The sequence below is a fragment of the Saccopteryx leptura genome, chromosome 2 (assembly GCF_036850995.1).
Source record: "Saccopteryx leptura isolate mSacLep1 chromosome 2, mSacLep1_pri_phased_curated, whole genome shotgun sequence".
NCBI lineage: Eukaryota > Metazoa > Chordata > Mammalia > Chiroptera > Emballonuridae > Saccopteryx > Saccopteryx leptura.
In genome coordinates this window covers 247,360,433-247,378,535 of record NC_089504.1, presented here as the reverse complement: position 1 = coordinate 247,378,535, position 18,103 = coordinate 247,360,433, and the positions used below count along the sequence as shown (strand labels likewise).

General features: G+C 43.9%; 1 protein-coding gene across 4 annotated transcripts in view; it reads right to left on the bottom strand.

Annotated features, from left to right (window-relative positions):
- CCDC62 (coiled-coil domain containing 62) overlaps positions 1-18,103 on the bottom strand; it is a 33,860-nt gene that overhangs the window by 12,191 nt on the left and 3,566 nt on the right. For 2 of the 4 annotated variants that reach the window (XM_066371053.1, XM_066371056.1), the window contains exons 3-9: positions 17,463-17,629; positions 15,935-16,036; positions 14,742-14,913; positions 13,450-13,551; positions 5,884-5,972; positions 5,412-5,527; positions 1,203-1,928 (exon numbers count right to left, since the gene is read on the bottom strand). In XM_066371053.1, the coding sequence (XP_066227150.1) occupies positions 1,203-1,928; positions 5,412-5,527; positions 5,884-5,972; positions 13,450-13,551; positions 14,742-14,913; positions 15,935-16,036; positions 17,463-17,629 (1,474 nt within the window). The remainder of the gene's footprint in view (positions 1-1,202; positions 1,929-5,411; positions 5,528-5,883; positions 5,973-13,449; positions 13,552-14,741; positions 14,914-15,934; positions 16,037-17,462; positions 17,630-18,103) is intronic. The other 2 variants (XM_066371054.1, XM_066371055.1) reach the window with 2 other exon arrangements.

Here is an 18,103-nt window from a genome sequence, read left to right as displayed (position 1 = left end):
CTGACATAGCCTGACCTGTGGTTGCGCAGTGGATAAAGCGTTGACCTGGAAATGCTGAGGTTGCCAGTTCGAAACCCTGGGCTTGCCTGGTCAAGGCACATATGGGAGTTGATGCTTCCTGCTCCTCCCCCCTTCTCTCTCTCTGTCTCTCTCTCCCTCTCTGTCTCTCCTCTCTAAAAATAAATAAAATAAAATAAAAAAACAAAAAAAAACTACCTGACATAGCTTTTCCCTTAAGACACAGGTGCTCTGGTTTGTGGTGAAGCCTAGGGAGTGGTGTTCTGCTCACAGTTACAATTATCTGAAGGAGATCAGGAAAAACCAAAGAGGAACAGATAGCACTCAGTGTGACAATCCATTTTGCAGCTGACAGATAGCAAAGTGTCTGTTTAAGTGACTCAGGGTTGTCAGAGAGCCAAAGGGCAATCCAAATAATGTAAATATTAGAAAAAAAAATGTAGTAAAAAAATCCTATGAAAGCCAATGTGATGATTACCATAAGGCCCTCAAAACAAAAACTTCAGCTTTTCTGCAATTTAAGATGGAATAGGTAGGTTTTATTTGAAAATAGCCCGACATCATTGTTGCATCATGCAAACCCCAAATCCAGCCACTCTAACAAGAAGATGCGCCTGAATAATGCATGTATGCTAACAACGCATACATAGCATATGCTAATAACTAGTCCTCGTTCTTCTCTTACACAACTTGACCAGCCTGTTGAAGACCAGTGTTCTCTCTCTTGCGTGATTTTCTAGAGTAAGACAGCCTGGGCACTGGACAGTGGACACAGGGAGCAGCAGCTGATGTGTCCGTGTGGGGGTCAGCATGGACTAGGGCGCTCCCTGGGGTCCAGGCTGTGTGTCCAGTCAGGACACAGACACAGCTTATCACCCGTGCCGATGGAATGCCCCGTGGCGGCTTCATGTGACCCACCCATTTGTTTTTAAATAAAACATACTTTGCTTAACTCACACAACTGGCTTTGTTTTTGAACGAAACCTTGGCCTCTGAGGCCAACCTCGGTACCGACATGCCCCTGAATCTGGTTCAGTCCCCGTGCAATAAAACACCAGCCCATGCTGTGGCGCCAAGAGAAAGAAACAGGGCGGCTCCAATGCCACTGTCTGTGGCACACACGAAATGGCTCCTGTGCTGCCTGTGGGCTCCCTGGGTGTCCACCCACGGGCAACGTCACTCACCTGGTGGAAGAGTTGTATTTTGTCCCACCAGCGCTTTTTGAACACGTGCACACAGACCTGTGGCGGACGACTCTCTGCAGTTTGGAAGGCTTGAAAATACTCATCCACTCAACATCGGACATCTGGCCTGGGGCCTCGATGATGAGGTTACTCGGGTGGCAGCACCGGAGCTCACATGCACCGCTGTCACTCAGACAGGCCTCGCTTCTATAACAGCACGAGGCCCCCAACCCCTGCGCGTGATCTCGGCCTTCGGCATCCAGCTTCTCCGGCCGTCTGGCAGTGGAGGAGTTGGCCAGGCCCAGGTAAACACTGACATCGTGCCACTGCTTCTCGTCGGATGAGGACGAGGTCTCTGAGAGCCGTCTCTCTTCACACTGAACTCCTATCCCATTCCGTCTGGGGGATTTTTCATGGATCTTGCACAATGTACTTTTGTTTTCGGGTTCAATCTGGAGTTTTTCTCCCAGAGACCAAGACTTTTGTGTCTCTGTTAAGTCTTTTGTAAACAAAGATGAGACAGAAATGACACCTTTTTCCCCAGATGAAGTATTAACTTGTGGTTTCTTCTCTCTGCACACATCACAAGAGCTCTTGTCGGTCCTATTCTGCTGAACAAACGTGGTCTCAAATTTTGGGTCCTTCACTGGTGACTTCTGATTTCTCTCCCTCTTAATATCGACTTTTGGGTGGTTATTTTCAAGGTCAGATAAATACATCTCTCTGCTAGGGTGGCGTGACAAAAAATGGAATTTATAAGATACACTTAATACTGTCATTCTATACATTTCACCCAAACCTCATCAGCTGAGCTAAATCCTAATAAGGCTCATTTGTCTGAAATTAAATATAAGGAAGAATATTTATTCCTCCTTCTGAGCCCAATTTCAGCCTGGTCCCCCAGGGAGTCTTTCTGACCACCATGCCCCTTGCCATCCTAACTCCTGCTGCCCTTACTAAGTCACAAGTTGTTCTCTGACTAGATGGATCACCTTATTAACCACACGGCAAACCTCCCGGCATAACTATACTGCTCACTGTTTTCTCTGTGTATCTGTCTTCCCAATAGGCTTTCTTTTTTTTTTTTTTTTTTTTTTTTAATAAACCTTTTCTTTTTCTTTTTTTTTAAATCTTTTTTTCTTTTTTTAATTTTATTTATTCATTTTAGAAAGGAGAGAGGGAGGGAGAGAGAGAGAAAGGAGAGAGAGAGAGAGGGAGAGAGAGAAGAGGGAGGAGCAGGAAGCATCAACTCCCATATGTGCCTTGACCAGGCAAGCCCAGGGTTTTGAACCGGCAACCTCAGCATTTCCAGGTCGACACTTTATCCACTGCGCCACCACAGGTCAGGCCCAATAGGCTTTCTTATATAACGAGGCCAGTTTATTCCTCCTGGCACCCAGGACAGCTTGGAGCATATACTAAGTGCTCTGTAAATGCCTGGTGACCAGTCTGATATTTCCCTTCCTACGTCTCTCAGCTGCAGAGCAGACACAGGAAAAGCCGGGACTGGAAGGGACGGAGATTCGAGGTGTGTAGATGAAGTAGAAAGGGCCAAATGTACATCATAAGTGCACCCTGTCTGCCGTTCTTACACCTCTAGAATGACATGATCCTAACGTGTCAGTGTCATTTTCCCTTCCTACCCCTCGAAGGCACACGGCCAGCACCAGAGCACAAGCCCCCCAGGGTTCCAGGGCTTCAGACCAGAGGGCCCCCACTGTCATCCTGGTCCCTATATGTCCTCTGCTGTAAAGGTGAGTTATGAACTGCCCTGAACCCACCCATGTAAAAAAAGCATCTCTGTTTTGCTGTTCCTCCCACCCCAGAGACTTCCCTGCCCTGTTCCCTCACGTCCCCTAATCCACCTGCCACCCATGGGATTCCTGCACTGGCCTTCCGCCATCTTCTTTGATTCTAGTGTATCAAATATGCCACAAAACTGCCACCTGACCAGGCAGTGGCACAGTGGATAGAGTGTCGGACTGGGATGCAGAAGACCCAGGTTCGAGACCCAGAGGTCACCAGCTTGAGCCCAGGCTCATCTGGTTTGAGCAAGAGCCCACCAGCTTGAACCTAAGGTCACTGGCTCCAGCAAGGCGTTGCTCGGTCTGCTGGAGGCCCACGGTCAAGGCACATATGAGAAAGCAATCAATGAACAACTAAGGTGTTGCAACGCGCAATGAAAAACTAATTATTGATGCTTCTCATCTCTCTCCGTTCCTGTCTGTCTGTCCCTATCTATCCCTCTCTCTGACTCACTCTCTGTCTCTGTAAAAGAATAAATAAAAATTAAAAAAAAAAACAAAAAAACCCTGCCATGCTTGGGAGTATTTGAGATCTGGCTTCCTGGCATATGTATCAGTTTGGCTCAAATAAACTCATAAAAATTCTCTACATGTCTGGACATTTCTTTCATCAACAAAGAGAAAAGAGCCGGTGTGTTCAGGACTCTGCCTGCACAGGGGCTCCAGGGGACTTGGTGCTCAGCAGCCGCAACCAACCGGGAGACAGGGCTTGTGCAGGGCCCCCAGCAGAAGGGCGCAGGAGAGAGTGCGGAATCCCCTGCCTCGCCTTCTGTCCCAAGCCCTGCCCCTCGCAGCCCATTCCTGCAGCTGCTAACCAGTGGGCAAAGGAGCTGCCACCGACTGGGCCAGCCTGTTGGCCACAGGCGGCCGTGGGGAACGTCCCAAGCCCTGCTCCTTCCCGTGACTCCTTGGGAAAGCAGACTCAAGTTAACGGCGCGACAGTCGTGTGCCTGTCAGACTAAACCACATTGTGTCTACTGCTATTTTAATTTTACAGAAGTCCATTTAAGTCACACCCCGCTTGTTACAGGTAAGAGACTACATCTCTGTCTATTACCAAGGAAACAGGAAAATCGGGGTGAGAGTGGAGCTCACCTCCCGCTGGCCAAGCACCTACTGCAGCTGCGTGCACAGTTCTCTGCGTTACTTCTTGGCAAGTACCCTGTCCTCCGCATCTCTAGTCACCCTATTCCTAGCCCAGCGCCTACAATACTCTGCGGGCTGAATGACTGAACAAATGATTCATCTCTGTGGTTTCTACTTTTTTTTTTTTTTTTCATTTTTCCGAAGCTGGAAACGGGGAGGCAGTCAGACAGACTCCCGCATGCAACCGACCGGGATCCACCCGGCATGCCCACCAGGGGGCGATGCTCTGCCCCTCTGGGGCGTCGCTCTGTTGAGTCCAGAGCCATTCTAGCGCCTGAGGCAGAGGCCACAGAGCCATCCTCAGCGCCTGGGCCATCTCTGCTCCAATGGAGCCTCGCTGCGGGAGGGGAAGAGAGAGACAGAGAGGAGGGAGAGGGGGAGGGGTGGAGAAGCAAATGGGCGCCTCTCCTGTGTGCCCTGGCTGGGAATCGAACCCGGGACTCCTGCACGGCAGGCCGACGCTCTACCGCTGAGCCAACCGGCCAGGGCCTGTGGTTTCTACTTTAACAAAGCCTTCTACACAACAGGCACACAAATACTGTTTAATAAACTTCTTTTATCAAGTGCCTAAATTAGGATCATGTCCCAGATATTAACTAAGCTCAGGTCTTATCACAACCCAGGATTAAAATGATTATCAGCTCACATATATTTATTCCCTACCACATAGGCAATAGTAGTAAGTGACGAGAATATTTCTCGTCAGCTGCGTCGGCACAAACCTCTTCATTTCCAAAATTTACTTTTGAGACAGTGGTATGAGTAGATGAGTAGAGGTTTAAGTACTTAACAAATATGGGTGGAAGCCCTGGCCGGTTGGCTCAGCGGTAGAGCATCGGCCTAGCGTGCGGAGGACCCGGGTTCGATTCCCGGCCAGGGCACACAGGAGAAGCGCCCATTTGCTTCTCCACCCCTCTGCCACGCTTTCCTCTCTGTCTCTCTCTTCCCCTCCCGCAGCCAAGGCTCCATTGGAGCAAAGATGGCCCGGGCGCTGGGGACGGCTCTGTGGCCTCTGCCTCAGGTGCTAGAGTGGCTCTGGTCGCAACATGGCGACGCCCAGGATGGGCAGAGCATCGCCCCCTGGTGGGCAGAGCGTCACCCCATGGTGGGCGTGCCGGGTGGATCCCGGTCGGGCGCATGTGGGAGTCTGTCTGACTGTCTCTCCCTGTTTCCAGCTTCAGAAAAAAAAAAAAAAAAAAATGGGTGGAATGAGGGAATAATATACAATATCCTATTAATAGCATCTTCCTAAGGTTACCTGGACTCCAGGGCCTTTGCTTCCTCCATCTTTGAGTTATATATCTGTATGAATTCCTGAGAATTTTCCACATTGAAATTAAGAAACTGCAGATCACTCTGTTGTTTTACGTAAATCTGCCGTAGATATTAATAAATCAATATAAAGGGTAACAACAAAACTAAATCAAACCAACAGTTTGGTACTTTCAAACGCTAAAAACAGATCACGTAGTGACTAGAGAAATATGCTAAACATTTTTGCTTTTATTTTTTTCCCCTATGTTAGCACTGATTGGTTAGTATAACTAGTCTCCTGACCTTGCATGACCACAAACAAGACCTTACCTGCTCTGCTAAATATGATCTATTCAATGTAGTTGGGATTCTGAAGTCACCACAAACAAAATCAATAGACACGCACATCTCCTGATTTGATGTTTGTTCATAAACGTTTCCCACCGACCAGTAAAGCAGTGTAACGGGGCACATACCCGTCTCAAGTTGTGCAGCTCCGCGCTCGTGCGTTCCTGCTTTGACTTTGCAATATCAAGTAATTCGTCTTTCCTCTTCTCTCTCTCTGCTATTGAAGGAAAAATAGTAGAATATTTCTCGTCAGCTGCATCGGCACAAACCTCTTCATTTCCAAAATTTACTTTTGAGACAGTGGTATGAGTAGATGAGAGGTTTAAGAAATCAGCGTAGCAAGTAATTTTTTTTTATTTTTTATTTATTTATTCATTTTAGAGAAGAGAGATGAAAAGAGACATAGAGAGAGAGAGAAGGAGGGAGGAGCAGGAAGCATCAACTCCCGTATGTGCCTTGACCAGGTAAGCCCAGGGTTTTGAACCGGCGACCTCAGTGTTCCAGGTCGATGCTTGATCCACTGTGCCACCACAGGTCAGGCAAGCAATTTTTTAAGTTACTTCACAAAAGCGGTTTATTACAGTATTAACTAACAAATTCCATGTATTTTTCTTAGTAAATAATAATGGGATGTAAGAGTGAAAATAGGTAAATCAAAAAGGTAAGAGACTTCTAAAACATCCTGTAAATTTGTTTCCTCCCCTGATCGCCCACAGCGTTTCATTCATAGGGTCTATGTCAGTTCTCTGGGCCTCTGAACTTCTTAGCAAACAGGAGAGCACACAAATGCAGATCCAAAGATTGTTTGAATTCATCTCTGAAGCCACTAAGATATATATAGATCTTTAATACATCTGTCTGTATGTATCTTTAGCAATATATAAGACATTATCTTGAGACAGCACTCCTAACACTGGAAATAATGACCTCTAGTGGTAGAAAGCCATATTTTTCCACATGAGATTCAAATTCAGATTACAATTTTATTTGAAAAATTTTAAATAAAATACTGTATTTTGCCCTTTTAAATTTTATAGAAATGTATTCTCTTCCTAGAAGGCAGGGCATTGAGGGTAGGTGTGAGTAAACCTCCCAAAAATGTTAATTTAATTTCTGTTTGGAATTATATCTCTAGATCTACAATTTTCTAATATGATTTACCAAAATGAAAGCCTCATAAAACTCTCGCAAGGATAGAAATAAGATCTAGATACCGGTGATCCTCAGTTGGAAGAGGACAGGGATGTTTACAGGGGAAGTTGAGATACGGGGGTAGGCAGGGAGGAGAAAACGTGGGCCAATGTGTGGGAGAGCGAATGCAATTTTTGTGTACCAGGCAGGGGCTGAAGTTAAACCTTACTGATAAAACTTATTTTTAAATTATGAAGAATGGAAGTGACGTCAGAGAAATGGCGCTGTGAGAAGTGCTCCTGATACCTCTCCCCAAAATTTCAACAAGTTCTTCAACCAGTGACAGAAAAATCTATCCTTGGAGCATCTGGAAGTCCCACACATTGAACACAAAGTGCTATTAACAAAACCACCCTCAGATGCCATTAAGGAAAAGGAAATTGAATATCATGGATACAAAAGACAGAGATGTAGCACAGATAGATGAGGAAAAATCTATGGACAAAAAAATTTAATATATCGGAAACTTTGGAGCTAAATGACAGAGAATTTAAAATAAAAATCCTAAAAATACTCAGAAATATACAAGAAAACACAGAAAGGCAATTTAGGGAGCTTAAAAAACAACTCAACGGGCCCTGGCCGGTTGGCTCAGCGGTAGAACGTCGGCCTGGCGTGCGGGGGACCCAGGTTCGATTCGCGGCCAGGGCACATAGGAGAAGCGCCCATTTGCTTCTCCACTCCCCCCTCCTTCCTCTCTGTCTCTCTCTTCCCCTCCCGCAGCCAAGGCTCCATTGGAGCAAAGATGGCCCGGGCGCTGGGGATGGCTCCTTGGCCTCTGCCCCAGGTGCTAGAGTGGCTCTGGTCACGGCAGAGCAACCCCCTGGAGGGGCAGAGCATCGCCCCCTGGTGGGCAGAGCGTCGCCCCTGGTGGGCGTGCCGGGTAGATCCTGGTCGGGCGCATGCGGGAGTCTGTCTGACTGTCTCTCCCCGTTTCCAGCTTCAGAAAAATAAAAAGAAAAAAAAAAGAAAAAAAAATTAAAAAATTAAATTAAATTAAAAAATAAGTAAATAAAAATAAAAGGTATATCAGAAGAAGAAGAGAGAGAAAATGGAATGGAGAACATATTCAAACAAATAATAGATGAGAACTTCCCAAGCCTGTGGAAAGAACTAAAGCCTCAAATTCAAGAAGCAAACAGAACACTGAGTTTTATTAACCCAAACAAACCTACTCCAAGGCACATCATAATGAAATTGGCACAAACCAACAAAGAAAAAAATTCTCAAGGCAGCCGGGAAAAGAAGAATACAACATATAAAGGAAGGCCTATTATAGGCCTATTAAATTATCATCGTATTTCTCAGCAGAAACTCTACAAGCTAGAAGAGAGTGGACCCCAATATTTAAAGTTCTGAAAGAGAGGAACTTTCAGCCAAGAATACTATACCCATCAAAGCTATCCTTCAAATACGAAGGAGAAATAAAAACATTCAGATACAGAAAAGATGAGGGAATTTATCATCAGAAAACCTCACTCCAGGAAATACTAAAGGGGGTTTTCCAACCAGATACAAAGAACAAAACCAAACCAAACCACAAGTAAAAGCTCTACCAAGAACACAATAAAACCAAATTTAAACTGTGACAACAAAAACAAAACAAAAAAAGGGGAAAGAGGACAGAGATTAACAGTAGCAAAGGATAATGGAGTGCAGAAGCACTCATAAAATAGTGTACTACAATAAACATGATAGGTACCCTTTTCATTACTTAATGGTAACCACCCCTGAAAAAACCACCAGAGAAGCATATGACTTAAAAAAAAAAAAGTAGCAACAGGCCCTGGCCGGTTGGCTCAGTGGTAGAGCATCGGCCTGGCATGCGGAAGTCCCGGGTTCGATCCTGGCCAGAGCACACAGGAGAAGCACCCATCTGCTTCTCCATCCCTCCCCCTCTCCTTCCTCTCTGTCTCTCTCTTCCCCTCCCACAGCCAAGGCTCCATTGGAGCGAAGTTGGCCCGGGCACTGAGGATGGCTCCATGGCCTCTGCCTCAGGCGCTAGAATGGCTCTGGTTGCCACAGAGCAACGCCCCAGGTGGGCAGTGCATCGCCCCCTGGTGGGCATGCCGGGTGGATCCCGGTCGGGCACATGCAGGAGTTGTTCTGACTGCCTCCCCATTTCCAACTTCAGAAAAATACAAAAAAAAAAAAAAGAGAGAGAGAGAAAACAAACAAACAAAAAAACTGACAAAAATACAATCATACTTGGAGACCTCAATACACCACTGACGGCTCTAGATCATTCATCCAAAGAGAAAATCAATAAAGATATATTGGCCTTAAATAAAACACTAGAGTAATTGGATATTATAGACATCTACAGGACATTTCATCCCAAAATGACAGAGTATATATTTTTCTCTAGTGTACATGGAACATTCTCAAGAATTGACCATATATTGGGCCACAAAACTAACATCAGCAAATTCAGAAAAATTGAAATTGTACCAAGCATATTTTCTGATTATAAAGCCTTGAAACTAGAATTCAACTACAAAAAAGAGGGAAAACACCCCACAAAAATGTTGAAACTAAACAACATACTTTTAAAAAATGAATGGGTCAAAGAAGAAATAAGCTCAGAGATCAAAAGATATATACAGACAAATGAAAATGACAATACAACATATCAGAATCTCTGGGATGCAGCAAAAGCAGTAATAAAAGGGAAGTTCATATCACTTCAGGCCTATATGAACAAACAAGAGAGAGCCCAAGGAAACCACTTAACTTCACACCTTAAGGAACTAGAAAAAGAAGAACAAAGACAACCCCAAACCAGCCGAAGAAAGGAAATAATAAAAATCAGAGCAGAAATAAAAGAACAGAAAAACTATAGAAAAAATTAATAAAACAAGAAGCTGGTTCTTTGAAAAGATCAACAAACAAAGCCTTGGCAAGACTCACCAAGGAAAAAAGAGAAAGGACTCATATAAACAAACTCCAAAATGAAAGAGGAGAAATCACCACAGACATCATAGATATACAAAGAATTATTGTAGAATACTATGAAAAACTATATGCCACCGAATTCAACAATCTAGAAGAAATGGATAAATTCCTAGAACAATACAACCTTCCTAGACTGAGTCATGAAGAAGCAGAAAGCCTAAACAGACCAATTAGCAGGGAGGAAATAGAAAAAACTATTAAAAACCTCCCCAAAAATAAAAGTCCAGGCCCAGACAGTTATACTAGTGAATTCTATCAAACATTCAAAGAAGACTTGGTTCCTACTCTACTCAAAGTCTTCCAAAAAACTGAAGAAGCAATACTTCCAAACACATTTTATGAGGCCAACATAACCCTCATACTGAAACCTGGCAAGGATGGCACAAAAAAAGAAAACTACAGACCAATATCTCTAATGAACACAGATGCTAAATACTAAACAAAATACTAGCAAATCGAATACAACAACATATTAAAAAATAATACATCATGATCAAGTGGGATTCATCCCAGAATCTCAAGGATGGTTCAACATACGTAAAATGGTTAACGTAATACACCATATCAACAAAACAAAGAACAAAAACCACATGATCTTATCAATAGATGCAGAAAAGGCATTTGATAAAATACAACACAACTTTATGTTTAAGACACTCAACAAAATGGGTATAGAAGGAAAATATCTCAACATGATAAAGGCCATATATGATAAACCATCAGCTAACATCATATTAAATGGCATAAAACTGAGGACTTTCCCCCTTAAATCAGAAACAAGACAGGGTTGTCCACTCTCTCCACTCTTATTTAACGTGGTGCTAGAAGTTCTAGCCCGAGCAATCAGACAAGATAAAGAAATAAAAGGCATCCATATCGGAAAAGAAGAAGTAAAGGTTTCACTTTTTGCAGATGATATGATCCTATACATTGAAAACCCGAAGACTCCACAAAAAGATGACTAGAAACAATTAACCAATACAGTAAGATCGCAGGATACAAAATTAATATACAAAAGTCCATAGCCTTTCTATATGCCAACAACGAAACATTAGAAAATGAACTCAAAAAAATAATCCCCTTCACGATTGCAACAACAAAAAAAATACCTAGGAATAAACATAACAAAGAATGTAAAGGACCTATATAAAGAAAACTACAAAGCATTGTTAAGGGAAATCAAAAAAGATATAATGAAATGAAAAAATATTCCTTGTTCTTGGATAGGAAGAATAAACATAATCAAATGGCCATATTACCCAAAGCAATATACAAATTTAATGTATTCCCATCAAAATTCCAATGACATTTTTTAAAGAAATGGAACAAAAAATCATCAGATTTATATGGAACTATAAAAAACCCCAAATAGCCAAAGCAATCCTAAGGAAAAAGAATGAAGTGGGGGCATTACAATACCTGACTTCAAATTATATTATAGAGTCACAACAATCAAAACAGCATGGTGCCTGACCAGGCGGTGGAACAGTGGATAGAGCATCGGACTGGGATGCAGAGGACCCAGGTTCAAGACCCCGAGGTCGCCAGCTTGAGCGCGGGTTCATCTGGTTTGAGCAAAAGCTCACCAGCTTAGACCCACGGTCACTGGTCACTAGCTCCAGCAAGAGGTTACTCGGTCTGCTGAAGGCCCGCGGTCAAGGCACATATGAGAAAGCAATCAATGAACAACTAAACTGTTGCAACGCGCAATGAAAAACTAACGATTGATGCTTCTCATCTCTCTCCGTCCCTGTCTATCCCTCTCTCTGACTCACTCTCTGTCTCTGTAAAAAAAAAAACCAGCATGGTATTGGCAGAAAAATAGACACTCAGGCCAATGGAACAGAATAGAAAGTCCAGAAATAAAACCACATATATATGGTCAAATAATTTTCGATAAAGGGGCCAACAACACACAATGGAGAAAAGAAAGCCTCTTCAACAAATGGGAAAACTGGAAAGCCACATGCAAAAGAATGAAACTCAACTACAGTTTGTCCCCTTGTACTAAAATTAATTCAAAATGGATCAAAGACCTAAATATAAGACCTGAAACAACAAAGTACATAGAAGAAAACATAGGTACTAAACTCATGGACCTTGGTTTTAAAGAGCATTTTATGAATTTGACTCCAAAGGCAAGAGAAGTGAGGGCAAAGATAAATGAATGGGACTGCATCAGACTAAGAAGTTTTTGCTTAGCAAGAGAAAATTGACAACAAAATAAACAGACAGCCAACTAAATGGGAAATGATATTTTCAAACAACAGCTCAGATAAGGACCTAATATCCAAAATATACAAAGAACTCATAAAACTCAACAACAAACAAACAAACAATCCACTAAAAAAATGGGAAGAGGACACGAACAGACACTTCTCCCAGAAAGAAATACAAATGGCCAACAGATATATGAAAAGATGCTCATCTTCATTAGTTATTAGAGAAATGCAAATCAAAACTACAATGAGATACCACCTCACACCTGTTAGATTAGCTATTATCAACAAGACAGGTAATAGCAAGTGTTGGAGAGGCTGTGGAGAAAAAAGAACCCTCATTCACTGTTGGTGGGAATGTAAAGTAGTACAACCATTATGGAAGAAAGTATGGTAGTTCCTCAAAAAACTGAAAATAGAACTACCTTATGACCCAGCAATCCCTCTATTGGGTATATACCCCCAAAACTCAGAGACATTGATACGTAAAGACACATGTAGCCCCATGTTCATTGCAGCATTGTTCACAGTGGCCAAGACATGAAAACAACCAAAAAGCCCTTCAATAGATGACTGGATAAAGAAGATGTGGCACATATACACTATGGAATACTACTCAGCCATAAGAAATGATGACATTGGATCATTTACAACAAAATGGATCTTGATAACATCTTACGGAGTGAAATAAGTAAATCAGAAAAAACTAAGAACTGCATGATTCCATATATAGGTGGGACATAAAAACAAGACTAAGAGACAGGGACAAGACTGTGGTGGTTGGGGGGGGGAGGGAGGAGAGGAGGGAGAGGGGAAAGGGGAAGGGGAGGGGCACAAAGAAAACCAAATAGAAGGTGACGGAGGACAAAAAAAAAAAAGAAAAAAAAATTATGAAGAATTCCTCCCCAATATGATTATTTTAAGGTTATACAAATGTAACTGAACCAACCATAACAATTATAGGTAATCTGTTGGCAAAACTGAAAAAAAAAACCAAAACGCTGAATTGTTCATTTTTATACAGTATTTGCGAAAGTATAAACAATCCTCCTTCTCCGATTCATAATATTTTTTCTTAATGAACTTTAGTGAGAAGTCTAGTTACACGCTTCAGCAGAAAGGCTCATTTTGTAGAAGAGCAAACAATTATCTGGGAGGCCTGACAACAGCTTCAAAAGTCCCTGCCTGGTCCCACTTCCCTACCCCTCAAAAAGTGGGGGGGGGACTATTTTGAGAGAGGTATAACTTCTTTAGCCTGCTACAGTAGAACTGTAGAAGTTTGGGATATAAATACATAGCTATTCACTTAAACTAATTATTCATTTTTACCAGTAAAAACCAATTCATCTTCCAGGCAACTCTTCTCTTGCTTGAGGCGAATGATCTCTTCCCGTTGTTCGTTATTTTCTGTTGTCTTTTCATTTAGATCTTCTTCACAAACAGAGGGGAAGGGGAGTTCTCAAATCAACATAGTTCCTGGAAGAATACCCACCTTATGACTACCTCTCATGCCCTCAGCACCCCCTCCCAATTAATAGAAAGTCCTGCTGACTCTACAGACGAAATTTGGCCCATACGCAGCAGCCCAGCACATCCCCAGCAATGAATGACCCCGGCCAAGGCTTTGCTTGTCTCTCCCCTGGCTGGTCTCCCACTCTGAACCTTGCCTACTGCCCACGGAGCAATCATGGCAAACTGCCTATGATGCTAAATCAGGCACAGTAAAGCCCCACAATGCCACCAGCAACTCACTGCCTCAAGAGGTGCTCCACTAGGACAGAAGGCGGCTTCCCCCACACCATGCCTTTGTCATTCTAAGAGTGCTTGTTCCATGGGGGGGGGGGGGGGGGTCAGTCCTCGTGTCTAAAGTGGTGACCATTTATAAAATGATAGCCCCTCCATCCAACAGCTCACTCTGCCCCATAGTGAGGAAGGCCAGAGAAAAGCGGGTCTATAGCCTCTGTGGACAAATTTGTTTCCCACTGAGCTGAGAGAGAGAAAGCAGTAGCTCCCTGGTGCAGCAAAGGCAGGGTTATTTAACACTTTCATGCACTTGCCCCAACTCTGTTATTTGTCTTGTAACGCAAAAATGGCAGCAAGCCCTGGCCGGTTGGCTCAGTGGTAGAGCGTCGGCCTGGCGTGTAGGAGTCCCGGGTTCAATTCCTGGACAAGGCACACAGGAGAGGCGCCCATCTGCTTCTCCACCCCTCCCCCTCTCCTTCCTCTCTGTCTCTCTCTTCCCCTCCCGCAGCCAAGGCTCCATTGGAGCAAAGTTGGCCCAGGCACTGAGGATGGCTCCATGGCTCTGCCTCAGGCGCTAGAATGGCTCTGGTTGCAACAAAGCAATGCCCCAGATGGGCAAAGCATCGCCCCCTGGTGGGCATGCCGGGTGGATCCCGGTCGGGCGCATGCGGGAGTCTGTCTGACTGCCTTCCCATTCCCAACTACAGAAAAATACCAAAAAAAAAAAAAAAAAAAAAAAATGGCAGCAAGATTCTAGATACATTTCACGGCAGGACGTGAAGCCAGCAAAACACCTATTCTCAACCGTAAGATGAACTGAACCTGAATGAAGAATACAGCCTCAAGATAACATGCTTAAATTTATGCTTCTTCCTTACCTTTTAGTTTATTGATTTCAATCTTAAGGGTCTTCAATTTCTGCTTACAGTCTTGCTTTTCTTTCATAATACAAGTCTCCACCATCTTGGCATCGCGTAAGGCATGCTCTAACAATTTAAATTTACCCGAGCAGTCTGCAATGTGGTTAACTGCCTCAATAATATCTTTGTCCTAAAAAAAAAAAAAAAAAAAAAAAAAAATTTGAAAGCTGCCTTGTAAGATTTTTTTTTTTTTTTTTTTTTTTTTTACAGAGGCAGAGATAGACAGGGACAGACAGACAGGAACAGAGAGAGATGAGAAGCATCAATCATCAGTTTCTCGTTGCGCGTTGCGACTTCTTAGTTGTTCATTGATTGCTTTCTCACATGTGCCTTGACCGCGGGCCTTCAGCAGACCGAGTAACCCCCTGCTGGAGCCAGGGGCCTAGGGTCTAAGCTGGTGAGCTCTTTGCTCAAGCCAGATGAGCCCGCGCTCAAGCTGGCGACCTCAGGGTCTCGAACCTGGGTCCTTCCGCATCCCAGTCCGACGCTCCATCCACTGCGCCACCACCTGGTCAGGCCATGTAAGATTTTAAACTTCCAATTAATCAATACGAAAGATTATAGTTATTAAGATATCATGGTGTGCCAGGTTTCATTCTAAGCACTTCTCATGTTTGACTCATTTAATCGGCACAGTAACCCTAAGGCGCATGAGACAGGTGAGTCAGGAGTCAATTGCCCAAGGTTACACCACTAGTTAGTGGTGAAACTCCCACCTGAACCCAGTCGGCTGGCTGCAGAACCTGGAACAACCCACCACAGCTTGCTGACTCAGAAAGCTTAGCGAGATGATGCAACTCCCTAAGAAACTATAATACCAGGAGGGCAGGTGGCCCCAGAGGGGGTTTACATTCCGCATCACAGATAAATCCCATGGGAGACGCCGGTAGCTCTACCTATCTGTATAGCTATGGAAATTCTTTTTATTAATTGGTTTAAGCAAGAGAGAGAGAGACAGAAACATCAATATGTTCCTGTCTATGCCCTGACCGGGGATCAAACTGCCAACTTCTGCACTTCAGGACAATGTTCTAACTGACTGTGGTATCCCGGCAGGGTGGCATAGCTATGGGATTTACGTAAGATAATGTACATGACTACATAAACCACAGAGCACCCTGGCGAATGGAGGCAGTATTATTGCGAATTACCTTTAGTTTTATCATTGTCGTCAGAGCCTGCTCTCGAGCTTGCAATTGTCCTACCTGCGCAGAAAGTTCCACTAATGTATTGCTGAGATTCTGATTTCTAGCCTGCAAGGGAACAACACACAAATACGTACTAACTTAGGAGTCATTTAAAAGCTTTCATTCCTATCAGCAGCCACACTCTGTGCTCAATCTTCCGTTTCATTTTTCCTCTATCTTTAGTAACAAAGTGGGCCCAGTGAGCTGTCATCAAAAGGAACACACATACCTGTTTCTCCATTACCCCTAGCATGCTCTCAGTACTAATGTTTACGCTAGTGGATTATATTGGTTAGGTCTATAAACATGTCTGCTTCTTAATGTCTTTATGTATAATTCTAGGTTGGTAAGAAAGAAGAAAACAAACGAATGAATAAAAACTGAGATCTCCATTGCTAAAATCAAGTACTAGTAAACGTCTTGTGCTTTTTTTTTTTACTTTGTGTTGAAGGAACTTCATATTGGGGTATTGCCACTTAACAGGTTTTTTTTTAAACCAGAGAACTCTATCTGATATAACTATTGTGTACATGGGGGAGGAGGGAGAAAGGGAAGGAGCGAGAGAGAAAGGGAAAGGGAAAGCAGGAGGGAGGGAGAGGGGAAAGGAGGGAAGGAGAGAGAAACATTGCTTTGGTGTTCTACTTACTTGTACATTTACTGGTTGCTTCTTGTATGTGCCCTGGATGGGGATTGAACACATAACCTTGGTGTATCAGGGTAACACTCTAACCAATTGAGCTACCTGGCCAGGGCACACAGTTCTTTTTTTAGAAAGCATAATTTGAAGAGACCAAAACTTTATGACACTGATCTCAGACTTTGAGAAAGACTTTTCTAAAGTAACCCATTGTTGATGAAATGATAGATGCTACTAAACCCAATGGCCTAACAGTTAGCAAAGGGTAGTAATGAAGCTTCCCCTCTAAGACAGGCGGCTAACCAGAGCAGCACCACGAATACAAGACAACAACGAACAAGGGTGTGTGGATATACTTTCATACACACACATATGCTTTTTTTTTGGTATTTTTCTGAAGTTGGAAACGGGTAGGCAGTCAGACAAACAGACCCCCGCATGCGCCCGACCGGGATCCACCTGGCATGCCCACCAGAGAGGGTGATGCTCTGCCCATCTGGGGCGTTGCTCTGTTACAACCAGAGCCATTCTAGCACCTGAGGCAGAGGTACCATGGAGCCATTCTCAGCGCTCGAGCCAACTTTGCTCCAGTGGAGCCCCAGCTGCGGGAGGGGAAGAGAGAGACAGAGAGGAAGGAGAGGGGGAGGGGTGGAGAAGCAGATGGGCACTTCTCCTGTGTGCCCTGGCTGGGAATCGAACCCAGGACCCCTGCACGCCAGGCTGACGCTCTACCACTGAGCCAACCAGCCAGGGCCACATATGCATTTTTAATGGAAACATTTCAATCTAAATTTTCAGTAACTGAAACACAAACAGAATTTGGGCTAGAGAAGACTCTCACAAAAGAAAACCAACCTCAAGGTCCTCAGAGAGGAGAGAGGAGTGGGTTGCCTTCTGCGCCATTTCCTGAAGCTGCAACTGAGTCCTCTGAAGAGCTGTCTGGCATTCCGTCTGATTAGATTCAAGGGTTTTCACCTTCTTCGTGAGTGACCTGATTATTTCAGTTCTTTTATGTAGTTCACCTGAGGGAAATTTCATCAGTAACTTATTTGTGGTCAGATTGGAAGCTGAAAATGCATTGTTTCCAACACATGGTTAAAAAGGAAGTGTGCTAAAGAAGTTTTTGGGTTTTTTTATTCTTATTTATTAATTTTAGAGAGAGACGGAGACAGGAATACCAACCTGTTCCTGTACGTGCCCTGACCGGGGATCAAACTGGGAATCTCTGCACTTTGGGACAATGCTTTAACCAACCGAGCTATCCGGTCAGGGCAAGTGTGCTAAAGAATTATTATTATTATTATTATTTTGTATTTTTCTGAAGCTGGAAACGGGGAGGCAGTCAGACACACTCCCGCATGCGCCCGACCGGGATCCACCTGGCACGCCCACCAGGGGGCGATGCTCTGCCCATCTGGGGAGTCGCTCTGTTGCGACCAGAGCCACTCTAGCACCTGGAACAGAGGCCAAGGAGCTATCCCCAGCTCCCGGGCCAT